Genomic DNA, 17,066 nt, shown 5'->3' with positions numbered 1-17,066 from the left:
TGGAGACTATGTAAAGAAAACTACCTGAAATTAGGAAGAGTAATCGTGGATAACATTAACAGAAAGCTAGCTGAGAGTAAGAACACTATTTGTAGAGACAATATACAAAAAAACTAGACGTGGAGATCCTAATATGGAACATTACATTTGGAAACTGCCTACAGAATGGTAGTTGAACATAAGAATACTATTCTTGGATACTCGTCAACAGAATGTCACCTAAAAGTTGCAACACCGATTGTAAGAACCATACAAAAAGTGTTAGCTTGTAGCAGAAACACAAAACGTGAACCTCGTCCAAAGAAAGTTTGCTGGATACAGGAACACTTTCCTCGGAGTCTTTTCTATATATCGATAGCTGAAACTGGAAACACTAGTGATGAAGACTTGTATACAGGGTGTAAGCAGGTAATAGGAACCATAATCTTGGAGACTTGTCTCTAAAATGTCATCTGTAGGTTGGAATTCTAAGCCTGAAACCTCGTCTGCTTCAAGCTATCTGGCAATAAGAACACTAGTCTCAGGGTCTCTTTTAAAGAATGTAAGCTGGATATAGTCTCACTTATATTGGCGACTTGTCTACAGAAAGTATCTTAAGACGGCTAATATGGGTATTAAAACTTTTACTAAAATAAAGTAGAGAAGAACGTTTCGACCTGAAAATGACCTAAGAAAATCAAAATGTGTTTTCTACTTTATTTTAATACCCTTACCAGCCATCTTAAGATAAATTTTTATTTCAAGAGGGTTTCTCGTTATCACTAATTACTTCGTCTACAGAATGTTAACTTGCAATGCGTATTTTAAGCTTCAAGACTCGTCTGCAAAATTTAAACTATAAGTAAGGATACACTAATTGTGGAGACTCTTTTGAAGAATGCAATCTAATAATTGGAACACTAATTACGGAGACCAGTTTATAAACTTGTAGTTTTAACTTAGGTTACCAATTGAAAAGAATTGTGCACAGCAAGATGGATTTGTTTGTTGGGTTACTGGAGGACTATTTAGGCTAGCGTCTCTCTAATTTTGAAGTGATAGACTAGGGGAAAGACAGCTTGTCAACACCACCTACCGTCTTCTTCAGCTACTCTTTACCGAGGAACAGTGGAACTGGCTGTCATATTATGACGATTCAGAGCTGAAAGAGCAAATGTGTTTTACGAAGGGTTTCAATCCGCGACCCATAGATTGTGAGTCGACCACCATAACTATCGAACCAAAGCTCGGTGGAACACGAAACGTTCAGAAACGTCTGATTAATGTGAGATAAAACTAAAAATAGCTACTATAGAAACCTTTCTAACCGAAATATTTAGTGTAAATAAAAACTTTAACTTTGAAAATTTGTTTAAATGATATTAAATTGCGATTATTAAATTGGCGAAAAATACAAGAACTATTGTTTAATTTTTTTTTTAGTATTTACTTATACTAGAGAGGCATATACTAATACTAAGTATGTAGATATTGGAAAATAGGTGTTATTTCTTCGTTTGAAATAGTTTGTTGAAATGCGAGATAAAAAGAATCGTTCTCATTTACCTTGTCAAATACTGATCTGTTCCTAAGATAAGGCTTATAAGATCCAACTTCATCTCGAGAAACCACAGATACCTGACAGAAAAATTAATAACAAACTCGAACAGCTCCCAAAAATCTTTTTAAAATTGGTGATACAAAGAAGTTGATGCTTACTGACTTTATGTTGCTAAATATGTAGACAGAAAAAACAAATAATCGTAAAATAAAATACAACAGTTGAATGGAGTTTACAGACAGTGATTCAACTCGGAAGTATGGTATACGTTTCTCCATCTCTCTATTAGAATATACGAGAATGGGATACTGATGAAAACGAAATAAAAAAAATTTATATCTTATAATCCAAAATTTGATATTTTTGTTGGAGTTAAAAGTAGTATATTGTATATTGGCTGAAAAAAAATAGTCAAATGTTATCTATTTAACTCACAAAATTTGTTAATACAATTCTCTTCTTAAACGTTTTGACGATTGTTATATGTGAATATGAGGTATTGTGTTAATTGGTAGGAATGTAATATAGAAAAATAATATAAAAGTGTTTGAATTATATCTCTCATACAATATTCTTCAAGATGTTTGTTTTCAAGACACAAAATCAGTTCAATGTATTCTTCTCACAGTATGAAATTATTATTAAATAGAATTATATCGTGTTATCGACGATTACTTTAGTACTGACCAACTTTAACTCTATTATAATATTAAATATTATAAAATCATCTTTAAAAGGAATAGAACAATTACGATCGTTCTTATATATATAGTTTAAAGAGTTTGTTTGTGTGTGGGTGTGGGTGTGTTGATGGTAAATTGAGAAATTCCCCCAGGACAAGACTTCATAAACAAATAAAGTGCAGAGAATCATTCAGAAAAATATATGTATAACAAACTACAAACTGTGTGTTATCCAGTGTTTGCTATTATGAGACCACTTCAGACTTATTGTTATTATAAGTATTTTTATGCTATTATGCTGTCGAGAAAGCTAGTTGTTTCAATTACCACTTTGATATTATTTTTATATCTAGGTCTAGAACTTCCTTATAGGACAAAGGGTCTTAGTATTATTATACATACGACAAGCACATTTTTAAAACAAAGTATTTTCATATTAATAGTATGTATCTGGCTAAAACTTTTTCTATGCAAAGTTTTTAAAACTATTGCTGTTCTATCATTAAAATTCCTTTTTAACACAGAGTACCTTGATTTAAATGGAATACCTGCGTGTATATTCTTGTATATTCTTTGAGTGTTTTTTGTTATAACCTTTACTAACCCTGATTTTGTTTTCAGCAACTTCCGGACTCGGTCAGAGTAAATTATTTAACACCCTGATTGTGAAGGTGGGTTTTCTCGGGGTACTCCCGTTCCCCCCCCCCATCAAATTCTGAGGTTTTTGGATCTGCAAATCCCTATCCTCTTGTGTGTGTGTGTTTTTTGTTTTTTTTTTGTAGAGTCAATATTTAATCTCTCGCGGACCACCATCGGACCTTTGCCATTACAAATTGCATTACAAATTCGTTAACTTTAAGTCTTATCGGTTTAGCTATTAATAATGAATTACTAGCCCAGTTAAATTTTACTTTACGAGAGGGGCGAAGAGAAGGTCTCTTCTGAGCGCCCTCGATTGCTTTGCATCTATTCTTGAGATGCAAAGTGTTAAATCGAAATACCTGCCACGAATTTTATTTATTATTTACAACTTCTTGTAAAGTGTTTTGTTAGTATTGCTATGCCAACGTTAAGAACTCTGGTCTAAAACACAGATATGTACACATCTAGAATGTACTTATTCTGGTATTACAGCTTGTTATAATTGTCTTTACGGAGTGAATGTTTTAACATACCAGCTTTATCATAGATCTAACACTTTCTAAAGATGTATCAGCATCGAAGAAAAATTAGAAAATTTTAAACTGACAATTTAAAAAAGTGATCCTTTCTACTGGAATCGGTTTCGTTTTACGTTATAAATTTAAAATGAATATACATGTATCTACGCATTTACATTGAGCGAGTTTCTAGCTGATGTATGTTCACATCCCTCTGATACATGTTACTTGGGTATTTGTATAAGTTAACAATACCTTAGCTCTTTACATACCTCATACACTGTAGGAAATGTGCGATGGGTTGGACTTGTCTTGACGACGAGGAAGGTATGTAAGAAATGTGACTTAATGCAAGCAGGGGAAAACGTCGTGCTGTCTGCTTCTAGGAACACCACACACACTATATCATTTCCAATATGGCGCTTCTTCTGAAGCTGTGAAAATTTAAATATCGATTTACTTTTTTTAGCAAACAAAAAATACTTTAAAACATTCAGTAAAAGAAAAAAGATATTCGATAAGTTATAGAAATAACCCTTAGGATATAGCTATAAACTAATTTCAAGCTCTAAACCTTGATTTAAAATAGCATTGGACGAGTAACGTTTATAGCACATGTTAAATACCAAAATTTCAGAACTTTGGCATTGTTATCTGTTTAGATATCACTAAAATTCTGGTTTATCTTCAGAAGCAAGGCAGTAAGGGCTGAATGAACCATATGATAGTCTAGTGTTAACAAACCCCCATAAACATACAAATAGTATCAATCTTTTATGTGTCAAGTGACACAGCAGGAACTGTTAAATTGGGGATTCAGTAATAGTTGTATAATAGACTTGTTAATTTAGTTCTGTTAGCTGATGTATCAGAAGATCTTGCATGATCAACTTGTCACGTTAACTTTGTCAGCTGATGTAGTAGCAGTTGTACAAATTATGTCATAGACGATTATTCATAACGTATTTGAACAATGAAGTCGTATAAATGTTTTCATGTATTAGCTGGAGGTTTTGTTTTTTTTGTTGTTGTATTTTTGTCTTATTGCCAAGCTAAACAATGGGCTATCTGCTCGCTGCCAACCGTGTGGAATTGAACCCTGATTTTATCTTTGTGCGTCAGTAAATCTACCGCTAACTCATCGGTGAACACTAGCTGGGATAACAGCTGGTATTATATGACATGTTAGTATGCTTAAGATGTGATAAATTACCTTTGACCCAGAAAACCACAACACTATAAAGTGTTGGAAATAAAAATGGAAATTATAAATAAATCTGGATTAAAATTTTAATATTATAGTGCTGCTTAGTCTATAGCGTACAGAAAAGCACTGTTCCAGAATATAGTAATATATTATTAGTTTATTCCAAGACACTGCCACTAAATCAGGCGGACGATGTTATAGCAGCAGAGTGCCTATAAAAAAAGTGGAAGTTGTACCTTGCCCAGTATTAATGAGATGAATGCACTTATGTGTCGTTTATGCTACAATACAGAAATGATATATAAAATTTTGTCTAATAAAGATTAATACGTAAGACACATTGAGGCGAAATGTCTCGTTTCGGAAACTCTGGAAAAGGTAGATGAACTCGGTATGTTAATTCTAGAAGTGACCGTGGTAGAAGGTCAGATTTCTCCAAAAAATACTTAAGTACTTTTTATGTGGTATGCGACAATTCATTGAATAGTAAATTCAGAACTAAACGATCCATTTCACACAAAGTGAGCTCATAGTGGATGTATAGTTTCTAAAACACTCGTAAGGTGGAGATCTTGATGTTGTTGCTATTTGTTTGAAGTTAAACATAAAGCAACACAATGAGCTGTGTATTCTCTGCCCACCATGGCTGTCGAAACTCAGTTTCTAGCGTAGGAAGTCCGCGGGCATAGCTGTGCTACTGAAAGCCCGCTAGGAAGGGATAACAAAACCAAAGGCTTAACTGGATATCAAACTTCAAGCAATTAAATGAAAAACTAGCTATTGAGGTTACGTTTTTACAAGTAAATCCAAATTTAAACTGTTTGAAAATAAATAGATAAGATGGACAACACAGTCAAAAACAACATCTAGAATAAAGCATAATGGGGAACCAATGCGATAGCTGTTGCCGGGAGTTGCAAGGGGACTTGGTCCCATGAAAAAATCTGATCTTATTAATCGCATATTAGTTTTCAGCTTTTAAATGTAATAAATTCATTTTTTATCATTTACTAAAAATAAAATGTCTATAAACACTGTTACATTTGTTTCGATTTGTTTCAATGATCATTTTGATGAAAATTTACATCATTTTGAACTATTTTTAATTTATTACCCTCCCCCTCTTATACTGATTTTGACCCTTTGAGTAGAAAACCTGACTACATCACTGGACCAGTACCAGTACGGGATGAATATCATATGATTGTGTTGTAGATCTACATATAACTGAGGTGTTAATCATGGAATTATCCGTAAAATAAAGTGAAACAATAACAGAAGATAAAAATAAAGGCTGAGTGAACACTATCAACCATGGACGGGCATTCACAAAGCCTTATAATGAATATTATTAAGTATGTATAAGCTTATACGGAAACTAAGAATGTCAAACAGCAAATAAACAACAACTTTGGAGAGTAGTACAGGATATATTGTACAGTATTTTGCAATCAGTCTTAAGAAAACTTGTGGTGGCATAAAAAAAAAAAAGGCTTACTACTCTATTTAAAGCAAATACTCGTACTATTAAACTGTGTATCTAGTTTGTTAAGTAATGTATCGTACTAATGTTATACTGACCGCTTAGTTGTAATTACTTATTGTTTGTAATTCTTTTATGTGTATCAGCAGTATTTCATCATCAGTTCCAAAGCTGCAAATACAAAGATTTTAGTGCAGCAGATGGCATAGCAGTGAATGTTGGCACTGTTTGTTTTTATTGTCTAGTAATTACTGAGTAATTGTAACACAAAACTCTATAAACGTTTTATGCATCAGATATGCATTGACTTATAAATGACGTAAATAAAATTCCTAATAACTGGAATTAATTCGCTTAATCTGGTTCACACCATGATATTTGTTGGTCATGAAAATTAATCATATATATATTTATCGTCTAGACCACTACTATGTCTTTCGTATTCCAGCCACCCTGGTGAGCCCTGGTATTGGCGAAAGGCCTCGTCGGCACTAAATACGGTAGTTATAATACAGCTGACATATAACAACACATTCTTCTCTGCTTTCAGACATGGATTCTTAAGGTGTACCGAGTTTTTGAATGAAATGTAACAGCATTTACTGTACAAAAAACTAATAAGGCGATACGAACATGGGATCTTCAACATTAAACACATGATTTATTTGGCAAGGCAATGTTACAACTAACCTATATCAATATTTATTTTAAACTCTGGTGAAGTAACAGCTGAGTTTTGGATAACAAGTGTTTTATCTAAGTGTTATACTGACAGAATATTCTTAACAAATAAATTATACAAATCCCTTTATGTACTGCTTGGTGTAACAGCAACTCTTGGATGGAAATTTTTACAACTTAGTGTTTGCATGCCATCTTTAACACATAAAATATATGAGCGTTTTACTGTGCAGCTGGAATAACAACAGGTGCGACAGGAAAGATTTCACTCTTTAGTGTTGACAAGAAATGTGTACACACAAATGGTTCCAGTGTGTGTACATATATCATACCTGAACTCGGCTACCAGTTGCAGTTGATAAATCGCACATGTGACAGTCCAGTGTTGAATGACGGGGTTTGGTATTTTAATCTTAATGGAATGTCTTTAACATAAAAATCGCATCACTGACATAATTGCAGTATGTTTTGCAGTAATAATTGCTGGTAATTTTAACTCTGCTGTAGGTTGAGTATCTTCCTGGTTGGCGATGTCATTTTTGTTTTTATTTCATTTGTGTAAAATGTGTTCAGTATAATATTTCAGCATACAATACTTCAGTATAATATTTCAGCATAATATTTCAGTGTAGTACTTTAGGGTATAATACTTCAGCATATAATACGTCAGTATAATACTTCATAACGAGTCATTTAAAACGAAGAAAGAAAAATAATGAAAACTATATTTCAGACTATATACTGTCGTCTTACCTGTTGAGCGTCATTTTCTTCGTAAGGAAGTAAAGTGGAGACGTGGAACATAATCTCGATTCCTCTCCAGCAAGTATATATACTCTCCGTCCCAGTGAGATCGTGAACCGTATCCAGTCCTCCTTTGTACTTATCGAAACCTGTTGATTATTATACGTAATCAAAATAATGCACATAAAACAGATTCGATAATAATTAAGTATTTTACAAACTGAACGATACATTTTTATATTTTATCACTTTTTTAAATCTGAATGTCAAGGTTGATTTATGCTATATTTTTAATATGGAATTTCATTTATGAAAGCTAGAACACATTTAACGTAATTTGGTATGCATGGTATTAAGACATCAAAAACCAATATTTATTTTATTACCTCAGATGAATAACCAATAAAATATCATTAAAATACATGTGTTTCAGACAATATATATTATGTGCTAAAGAAAACTTAAAACGGCACATAATTTAGAAAACTGTTTCTTTGTTTGGATTCATCTGTTTGTGTGGCACTAATGAATGAGAAGTGTGTTAACTTGAGAACAGTTGTTCTTCATGAAAAATATTTATATAGAATGAGAAGTGTGTTAACTTGAGAACAGTTGTCCTTCATGTATAACATTTATATAGAATGAGAAGTGTGTTAACTTGAGAACAGTTGTTCTTCATGAAAAATATTTATATAGAATGAGAAGTGTGTTAACTAGAGAACAGTTGTCCTTCATGTATAATATTTATATAGAATGAGAAGTGTGTTAACTAGAGAACAGTTGTCCTTCATGTATAACATTTATATAGAATGAGAAGTGTGTTAACTAGAGAACAGTTGTCCTTCATGTATAACATTTATATAGAATGAGAAGTGTGTTAACTAGAGAACAGTTGTCCTTCATGTATAATATTTATATAGAATGAGAAGTGTGTTAACTAGAGAACAGTTGTTCTTCATGTATAATATTTATATAGAATGAGGAGTGTGTTAACTAGAGAACAGTTGTCCTTCATGTATAATATTTATATAGATTTGAGATTTGTCCTAAACACTTTGATTTTTTCAAAAATTGTTTATATACTAGATGTACTTCCACACGGTTCCCAAAAGTGTTCTGTTTCAAGAGTAAATAAAACCAAAATTAAGAACAAATATTTTTATTTCTCGCGTTTGAAGTTCGTATGCAACACCGTGTTGTAGCCTACAGAATTCATAGCACTTATCGTGATTCATGGCATTTGCACATTTTACTGGCGTCACGACAATAGAAGTTTGAACGTTAAGCATCCCTTATGTGACGTCATATCAGACAACATATTACTGTATAATGGTTTGAGTGGCGTAAACAGATAACCCCTCCAGGCGGTCTTCGGTCCTCTTTCACAGAGGTTAATTATTTTGATTTATATAAGCTTACTGAGTAATATAAGTATTTAAATTCTCATTATTTAAAGTATTTTTATATTGTTGAACTTTATAATACATATGTGTCACATTTAGATTACTTGAGGTATTTTCCTAAAACAATAAAGTTCCACTTCAGTTTGCTAGTAACTATGAATTACAAGTTCAAGATACGTTCTTGACGGATGAGAATAAATACCTTTTAATCGAACACGATCGCCTAATACCATCAGAAACTCCTCAAACAAAACACTGTGCTTTCGATTGTCAAGAATCTGTTCTTCTGTCAACTGTCCTTCTTTGATGTAGATCACGCCTACTTTCAATTCCGACTTTATAAAGACCTTGACGATGAAAGTATTTTGAAAAGGTACGCATTAATAGTTATTAAAAGTCCACAAAATTAATTTTCGTCACTAAGCGAGTTGCAATATATAAACAAACTAATGTAAGTTTTACCAAAATGAATATTTGATGGTAATCTAATTCAAATAATACATTTAAAACAAAGAAATAGTTTTTGTATGTGAATTTTTTATTAAAACCTATAATTGTTCAATAATTAATTTATGATACACTTTTTTTTCTATTTAATAATACTGTATGATATTTGTTTTGATGTTATATTAATCTTTCTTGGCCATCTAACTCATCGGCTTGATATAATTCTAAATCTTGATATTTCTAACCTATTTTTATATAGTGCAAATTTGATTTATTCATTAATGTTCAACCCATCCGGCATGGCCAAGCGTGTTAAGGCGTGCGACTGTAATCTGCGGGTCGCGGATTCGCATCCCCGTCGCGCAAAACATGCTCGCCCTTTCAGCCGTGAAGGCGTTATTTTATGTGACGGTCAATCCCACTATTCATTGGTAAAAGAGTAGCCCAAGAGTTGGCGGTGGGTGGTGATGACTAACTGCCTTCCCTCTAGTCTTACACTGCTAAATGAGGGACGGCTACTACAGATAGACCTCGAGTAGCTTTTCGCGAAATTCGCAAATATTAATGTTAGATTGGATAATGATTTAATACAGTTCTATACATTTACTATAACTTCAGTCATTGCTTGGCTTTTTCAGGATTACAGATGAACTTTTTCCCAAGCTACGAATGAGTTATTTCGTTTCCATATAAAAAAAAAAAAATTGAAGTGGATGTATTTGTGTATACGGTATACACATAACGCGTATAATAGACGATTGCTCGATTTTATACTGAATACACTCAACCACCAAACTGTCTATTTGTCAATATAGTTTAAAGTTAACAACAAATAGTTGACATCCTGTTAATTCTTCAATAAATTGAAAAGATGTTGATACAAAATTAATTATAATATTTTCAACTTTGCTGCTTTAAATAGTAAGTAAACAGACTCAATCAAACTACCAAACATTACTTCTCAATAACCACTTTTTTTGCCACGTAATAGTTGGTAATGCTTCGTAATACAAACGTACTACTTGTAAATATTTTTTCAATAAACGTATTCTTGTTTCTTTTAACTGTATATTGCTCTTCAAAAGATTATACATTAATAGAACTTTATAATTTTAAGATTCCCGACATATAATAAAAAACATCAAAAGCAAACCATTCTAAAACCGTATGATGATTCTTTTATACAGTTCGACAATTAATTTGTTCTATTCTATGTTTGTATGGACCAAAAACACCTCGTTTAATATGTTTTAGCTATATAACTGTGAGTCGCAAAGCTTTTTAACAAAAAAGCTATTAGTTATAAGTTATTTTCTTCTTATAAACCTTCAGATACTTATTGGTTTCAGTTTTAAATACGTTGAAATAGATTGGCTTTTATTTGCATTATAGTAGAGATATTTATATACTAACACGAGTTTTATATCCCTTAACGTTAACAGTTCTAAAGAGAAAATATTAAACACAAATTTTCCAATTCCTGATAATAATTATCAGTTTTTGATTCCTCTAGCTACTTTTCAAGAAATATTTCTAAAACGTAACTAACATATTTTGAAATATTTCTAAATCGTAACTAACATATTTTGAAAGCAATTTAAGAAGAAAGAATTAGTTTAGAAGTATTAAAGATATTAAATAATGTAACATTTCAAATTTACAACAAATTTTACTTTATGTCATTTTCTTTGAGAAAATATGAACGCAAAGTCCGTTGTCTATAAGCCTAATATATGTTTGTAACAAACCTGAAACACCTGTTTCAAAAACTGAAACACTTTATCATACAACTGTGGAAGTTCAGTAAACTTTAGCGTGTGTGTGTATATATACACTATATATATATATATATAACCAAGCTAGCTGTATCCAAAATATTTGAGGTTTTATGACATTTCTTCAAAAGACACCTAGATATTATCACCTACTTTATCAATTTTCAGCAGTTCATCTGGAGTTGATGGCAACTGTCCCAACAATAAAGGTGGTTTGAGGTTGGCTTCGCGCCCAAGAGATCGAACAACTGCTTCTCTATCGTAACGGTCTGCACACACACAGGAAGCGGGTACAAGGCCATGCAATGTGTAACTTACAGCTCGTAACATTATTCTACAAAAAAAAAAAAAAACAACAACTTTGATTTCGTCAAATTCTAAACTTGTGGAAGTTTGCATCTTAAAACCTACTTTACTGAAGAACTAATTAAATGTTCGAAATTTCTTAATATGTACTAATTTTATGCTTTCAAAATTTAGTATTAAAGCAAGAACAATAATATAAAATAACAGATACAATTGTTTGCTTCAAATATTCGCACAAAACTACACAAAAGATATTCGTACCAATCGTCTCTAATTTTGAAATGTTAAACTAGATGGAAGGCGCCTAGCCAAAATCACCCATCTCCAACTCTTGGGCTACTCTGAATAGAAAGATTGTATTTGGCCGTCATTCATGTTTCTACTCCATGTCCCATAATGCAAGGCGCAATTTGTGTGTGTGTGTGTGATGCAGAGACGTGAACCATAGATTCTTAAATCCATTGCTCTGTACACTAACCACATGGCCACACCTGCTGTCAAATAAAAGAGATCTGTTCTGTTGTGACAGAGCGTTGAGTAAAACGACTTTTTGTGAACTTGGTAAGCACAAACATTTAAAGCATGTTAAATTTTATTTGATAACTCTGTAACGTAAATTATCAATTAGTAAACATGTTCTATAATAATATAAATGATGCCATATAAATTGAGTTATGTCATCATAACAGATAAGGTTTAAGATAAAAAGACAGTGATGACGGCCGTTACTCTTACAAACAGTACATCACAAATACTGATTGGATTAGATCTTGAAAAGACTTAAAGAAGTGAGATTCATACGTAAAACAGTAGATGGCGTTGTGGATTTCAAGGAAATTTGTCACCAGACCTAACGAGTGAAGTTCGTCCATTTATTTCTTACTATTTACCACCGAATAAGACTCAGTTTGCTTATTCTTTTAGTTAATTTCATTATTTTCTAAGAACTACTTGGTACATTCTGTGTGTTGTTGTAGTTTTCTACTGAGCACAGAGTTACACAAAGGGTTATCTGTGCTCTGCCCACCACGGGTATTATAGCCTAGTTTCTAGCTGTATAAGTCCACAGAGTTATCGCTGTGCCACTGGAGGTGTGTGGCAAATCCTATATAAATTATTTCAGTAAATTAGTTATAAAATATTTCTACCCATTCCTTGTTAATTGGACTTAGAGAAAAGATTGTGTACATAATTAAAATTGCATATCTTCTTTGCTTGTGAAGGTAAACATTTTTTTGCAGACAGGTGCATTTTAACAAAGATCTAGTAGCACAGTTTCCATTGCAATAGCTTCCGATGTAATGTTTTCATGACCAAAGCACACCACTCCCTCTTGATAAGTTTCATAACCTGTCCAGCATAAGAAGACGATTTTCCCAGCTCCCCTTTCAATAATCCAGTTATACATAAATTCCATGGGCAACTTGATCAGTACGCTGTTTCTAAGGAATTATATAAATACCTGTTTTATCTCCTGCTGTCCAAGATATGTGATGGATGAATGCGATGTATAACTGAAGCCATATTTTAGTGGATTTTTACCTGTTATAAGATGTCACACTTTGCTTAACACAGGAGAGATTCGATGTGTTACAATCTCTTTCTGGGTGATTTTGATCCTTCAACTTTATTCATATTTGTTGATTTATCAATTACTTTAAGTATAATAGATATCTTCGTTTTGTAAATTTCAAATCCTAGATCTGAACATGTTTTTATGATATAAGTGTATGAATATTTTGAATTTAAGAGAACTGTCCCACATCATTCCCAAAACTAATCTATTTTCGGTGATATCACACTACCTACAAAATGTCAATCAATATCAAAATGTGAATCTGACATACGCTTTCGCTATGACATTATATCGGTTGTCGTTATCACGTGACGTACTGATTTCAGTAGTTAAAATGTTTTTAATATATCGTACCCAACCCTCTATAAAATCAAAATATTTAGTTGCTTACAAAATTTAATCTTGTTTAGTTCCAAAATTCTGTAATATTACTAAATGTGTGAACATTTAGTAAGTGGTGAATCAAAGTGTAACTAATTATTAACTGTCTTTCATTTTTTTCTGCTATCTTGCAGGGGTGATTACTTTCGCTCTATTTTTGTAAAGTAGCACTTAAGTATTTGAAGTAAGCTAAATAAGCGGTAAGATGTCCTGATCATAATTAATAATGCGATTATAGCATCTCTGTTGTTCAAGTTTTTCATTTTTATTTTAAGAGATTGAATCTAGATGCAAATCAATGGCATTGTTAATAAGTCTTCTGAGATTAGTATATCTACCTATTAGATCACCATTGTATTTTATAAATAATGTTGGTGTGGTGTTTGTCGATGTAGTTTTTACATAGTATAGACCTCAGTTTTGTGCCTGGTTTTTGAATAAATTTGTTATGAACTGGAATGCCATATTTTGTTACTAGTTTTTGCCAAATGTTGGTTATTTTTCTGCTGATGATAACTGCCAGGACTTCTATATTGGAGAAACGAGTAGAAAAATGAAACCAGATTCAAAGAACATAAAAAGTCACCTTCACACGTTTTCGAACACTACCAGTCAAATAAACACAACATAACCATGGAAAAACACTCAAATACTAAATATAGAAATAAACATAAATTCAAAATTAAAAAAGCCTTACTTATGCAACAACTCAAGCCCAAAATAAACCAATACAAAGGAACACCTTTATACCTATATTTAAAATAATATAATAAATAATAATAATAAAATAAATAATATAAAATTATATATTCAAACATCTAACACCTCCCTCTACATTCCGACACTCAGTTACACAACCCCTTTCAAACATGTGGTCAGCTTTCGGTCAGTTACCTCTTCCTTTCTTTGTAAACCTGACGATGACCGAAGAAAGTTGTTTGCTCCTCTGCGTAAAAAATTTTCTCAACCCAAACGAGCCGTTTTTACATATATATCAATTCACAAACAATTAAAGAAACACTCAAAAACAACTTCTGCATATTTAGATGGCAGGTTTGACAAAATTTGTGCATAGATTTGTCACTTTCAAGAACCAGGTAATGCAACATTTCCTGTCTGAAGAAGTAAATGAGCAAAATCCATCAAAATGAAAAAAAAAAAACTAGTGAAGTTATATGTAAGGAATATCAGTTGAACTTGGGAGGGAGAGAGAGGTGAGAAAGAGATCAGCTTTTGGTCATCCTCTTAGGAATTAGAAAATTACAGCACTCTAATTCATTAGAAAATGTTTAGATCGAGTGACCACCTTTCCTGTTCAACTGATATGGAGGTTAAAAAACGTCCTATGATTGTGAGATGTAATTCAATATGGGAGAAAATAGTTGCAAATAAAAAAGGATATATTCAGTTAGGCAATGAGAAAATAAAACAAAAGACAGACGTTCAACGAAAAAAAAAAAAGGAGACTGGGATATGTGAGAGAGAAAGGATGAACTGGCAGAGGTGAAAAAGTAAAAAACAAAACCTAGTTCTAAATCGATATGTTATTGATTACACTAATAAACAGCAATTTGTTAGGTTTACATTGTAGTGTAAGTCAATTCCTGACAGGAATAAGTACACCCTAAACAAAGTGTGGTGTAAGGACAGCACTAATAAAGTGGTGTCAGAAATGGAATTTACCCCTCTGTTAAGAACTGAAACATAACAATAAAAAGAAGAATTTCATGTTGGAACGACATCAACAGAAGCCGGATAGGAGAGTCATCCTGATGAAGCAATGAGACCTGCAAAGACAGTAAGCTTGATTTTTGTTTGGTTTTGACACTGATTCAGTTAGTGTTTGTTGTTTATTAATTGTATAAGAGTAGTGAATTCATGAAGCATGGATAAAAACTGGAATTTACTAACTGACACTCAGTTGGTAAATAAATCTAGAGAAAAAATAAGAGGTGCGTGAAGTTTGAATTCAAACAAAAGTCATAGTAGATGTTTTTTGTAGCCTTCTTCTTAGTAAACATTTGGGAACTGCGAGTTGTGTATGTGAAAGTTGTCATGGTAACAATTTAAAATTTGCTCAGACAAAGTTAGAAATACTAGGAATAAGAAGGAGCTTAGAAAATATTTATAGTTAGGGTTAGAAGATAGGCATAAAAGAAATTTTAAGTTGATTTTGGATATAAAACAGGTAATTGTGGTGATAAGGCTGACACGTGTGAAAGAAGCTTTTGAAAAAATAGCGAGAGCAGAGACATATCAGCAATAGCACATGATGAAATAGTTACTTCCTACATTACTTGGGAAACCTTTAATAGAATGAAATAAGACTGGTAGCACAAACAAATTATAGTATGATCTAGTGAAATAAACTCTTTTAAAGATGTGTCAGTTAAGTTCAGAGACTTATCTCGTGAGGTTCAAAAACTTAGAGAAAATGGCATTTGAAGAGTATACAAAGAAGGCTATAAGTGTTGTTATTTAAATGGATTGAAGGATTTAACTTTACCGTAAACGCTGACAAGAATTTAGATTCATTGTTGAGCAAAATTAACAACACAATTACTAATATGGCTAAGATACAGTAAGCTAAAAACACATATATGACAGTGACATTAGCAGTTGAATACGTGTATTAACTAGGGGACCTAGTAATGGATTGAAAGTAAATGAAAATCTATTTAGTAAAACTATTTAACAGAAACAAGTGAAACAAACAAACATAGTGTGTTGTATTGAAGATAGTGAGAAAATTTCAAATAAATACTTAGAAGAAATGATGATAAATGAGCAATCCGAAATTTGTTAAGAGGGAACTGGTAGTTGGGAAACTTTGGTGTGGAAAAGAGTTAATAAGATATAATCAACTTACAAGTGGTTCTTTAGATTTAATTGGAATTAACACCACGGTAGGGGAGTATGGCTTGATATACTGTAGCACGAGCTAAAGTCACATTGAAGTGCCAAGAATTCTAATATTCAATTTTCTAGATACGGCAGATGGTATCCCACATATGGTTCTGCTTGATAATTAGGTAGAAGTTATCGGGTTACAAAATACAAGCTGTAGTGGTAATAAGCAGCCAAATACGAATAGATATTTGGTAAAATTCTGAAAGAGGGGTAGGAGTTACTGAAGGAATAAATCGTATAGTACATAATACATATAATGATGAATGTTTACTGTGTTAGAAAACGATATATGGATCGATAACAAATGATTAAATGACAGTTAAAAATGGGAGTTTGGACAACAGTGAAGCCATGATAGGAAAATAAAAAAACAATTAAAATCGGTCAAAATTTTAACTGCTGGGAGAAAAAAAGAGTTCCAATGCATAAATGTAATGGAAATGAGTTAATAGACAATAAGGATTAAACTGTACTCTCAAAGGAATGTCGACATGCAGTATTAGAGTTAAGAGATGATGAACTGGCTAGACACTTAGGCTTATTTAAAACAAAAGCTAGGGTTAGTAAAAGTTACTACTGTGTGGGTACGTTTGAAAATAGTGATACGTATTTCAAAAGGTATTCAGCAAGCTGGTAAGTAACGCAAGAAAGTAGTTCTATTGTTCAAATTACCAGTTATCAATTAACCCTTTATTTCCAACAATGCTGATATCATCAGATAAGTTCCAGTAACAAAAAAAAAAGAAATAAATATGTTCTGACACTTTTTT

The 17,066-nt window shown here is 32.3% G+C and overlaps 1 protein-coding gene and 1 long non-coding RNA gene across 2 annotated transcripts in view; one reads left to right on the top strand and one right to left on the bottom strand.

Annotated features, from left to right (window-relative positions):
- LOC143230902 (uncharacterized) overlaps positions 1-17,066 on the bottom strand; it is an 80,685-nt gene that overhangs the window by 37,738 nt on the left and 25,881 nt on the right. The window contains exons 3-7 of the mRNA XM_076465201.1: positions 11,277-11,457; positions 9,104-9,248; positions 7,508-7,647; positions 3,656-3,817; positions 1,546-1,617 (exon numbers count right to left, since the gene is read on the bottom strand). Coding sequence (XP_076321316.1) covers positions 1,546-1,617; positions 3,656-3,817; positions 7,508-7,647; positions 9,104-9,248; positions 11,277-11,457 — 700 coding nt within the window. The remainder of the gene's footprint in view (positions 1-1,545; positions 1,618-3,655; positions 3,818-7,507; positions 7,648-9,103; positions 9,249-11,276; positions 11,458-17,066) is intronic.
- On the top strand, positions 54-8,654 carry LOC143230904 (uncharacterized). The gene is made up of 2 exons (XR_013016675.1): positions 54-408; positions 7,488-8,654. It is a non-coding gene; the product is annotated as an uncharacterized LOC143230904 (long non-coding RNA).

This window comes from Tachypleus tridentatus, chromosome 10 (genome assembly GCF_004210375.1).
Source record: "Tachypleus tridentatus isolate NWPU-2018 chromosome 10, ASM421037v1, whole genome shotgun sequence".
Taxonomy (NCBI): domain Eukaryota; kingdom Metazoa; phylum Arthropoda; class Merostomata; order Xiphosura; family Limulidae; genus Tachypleus; species Tachypleus tridentatus.
This window is presented reverse-complemented; position numbering and strand designations above follow the sequence as displayed.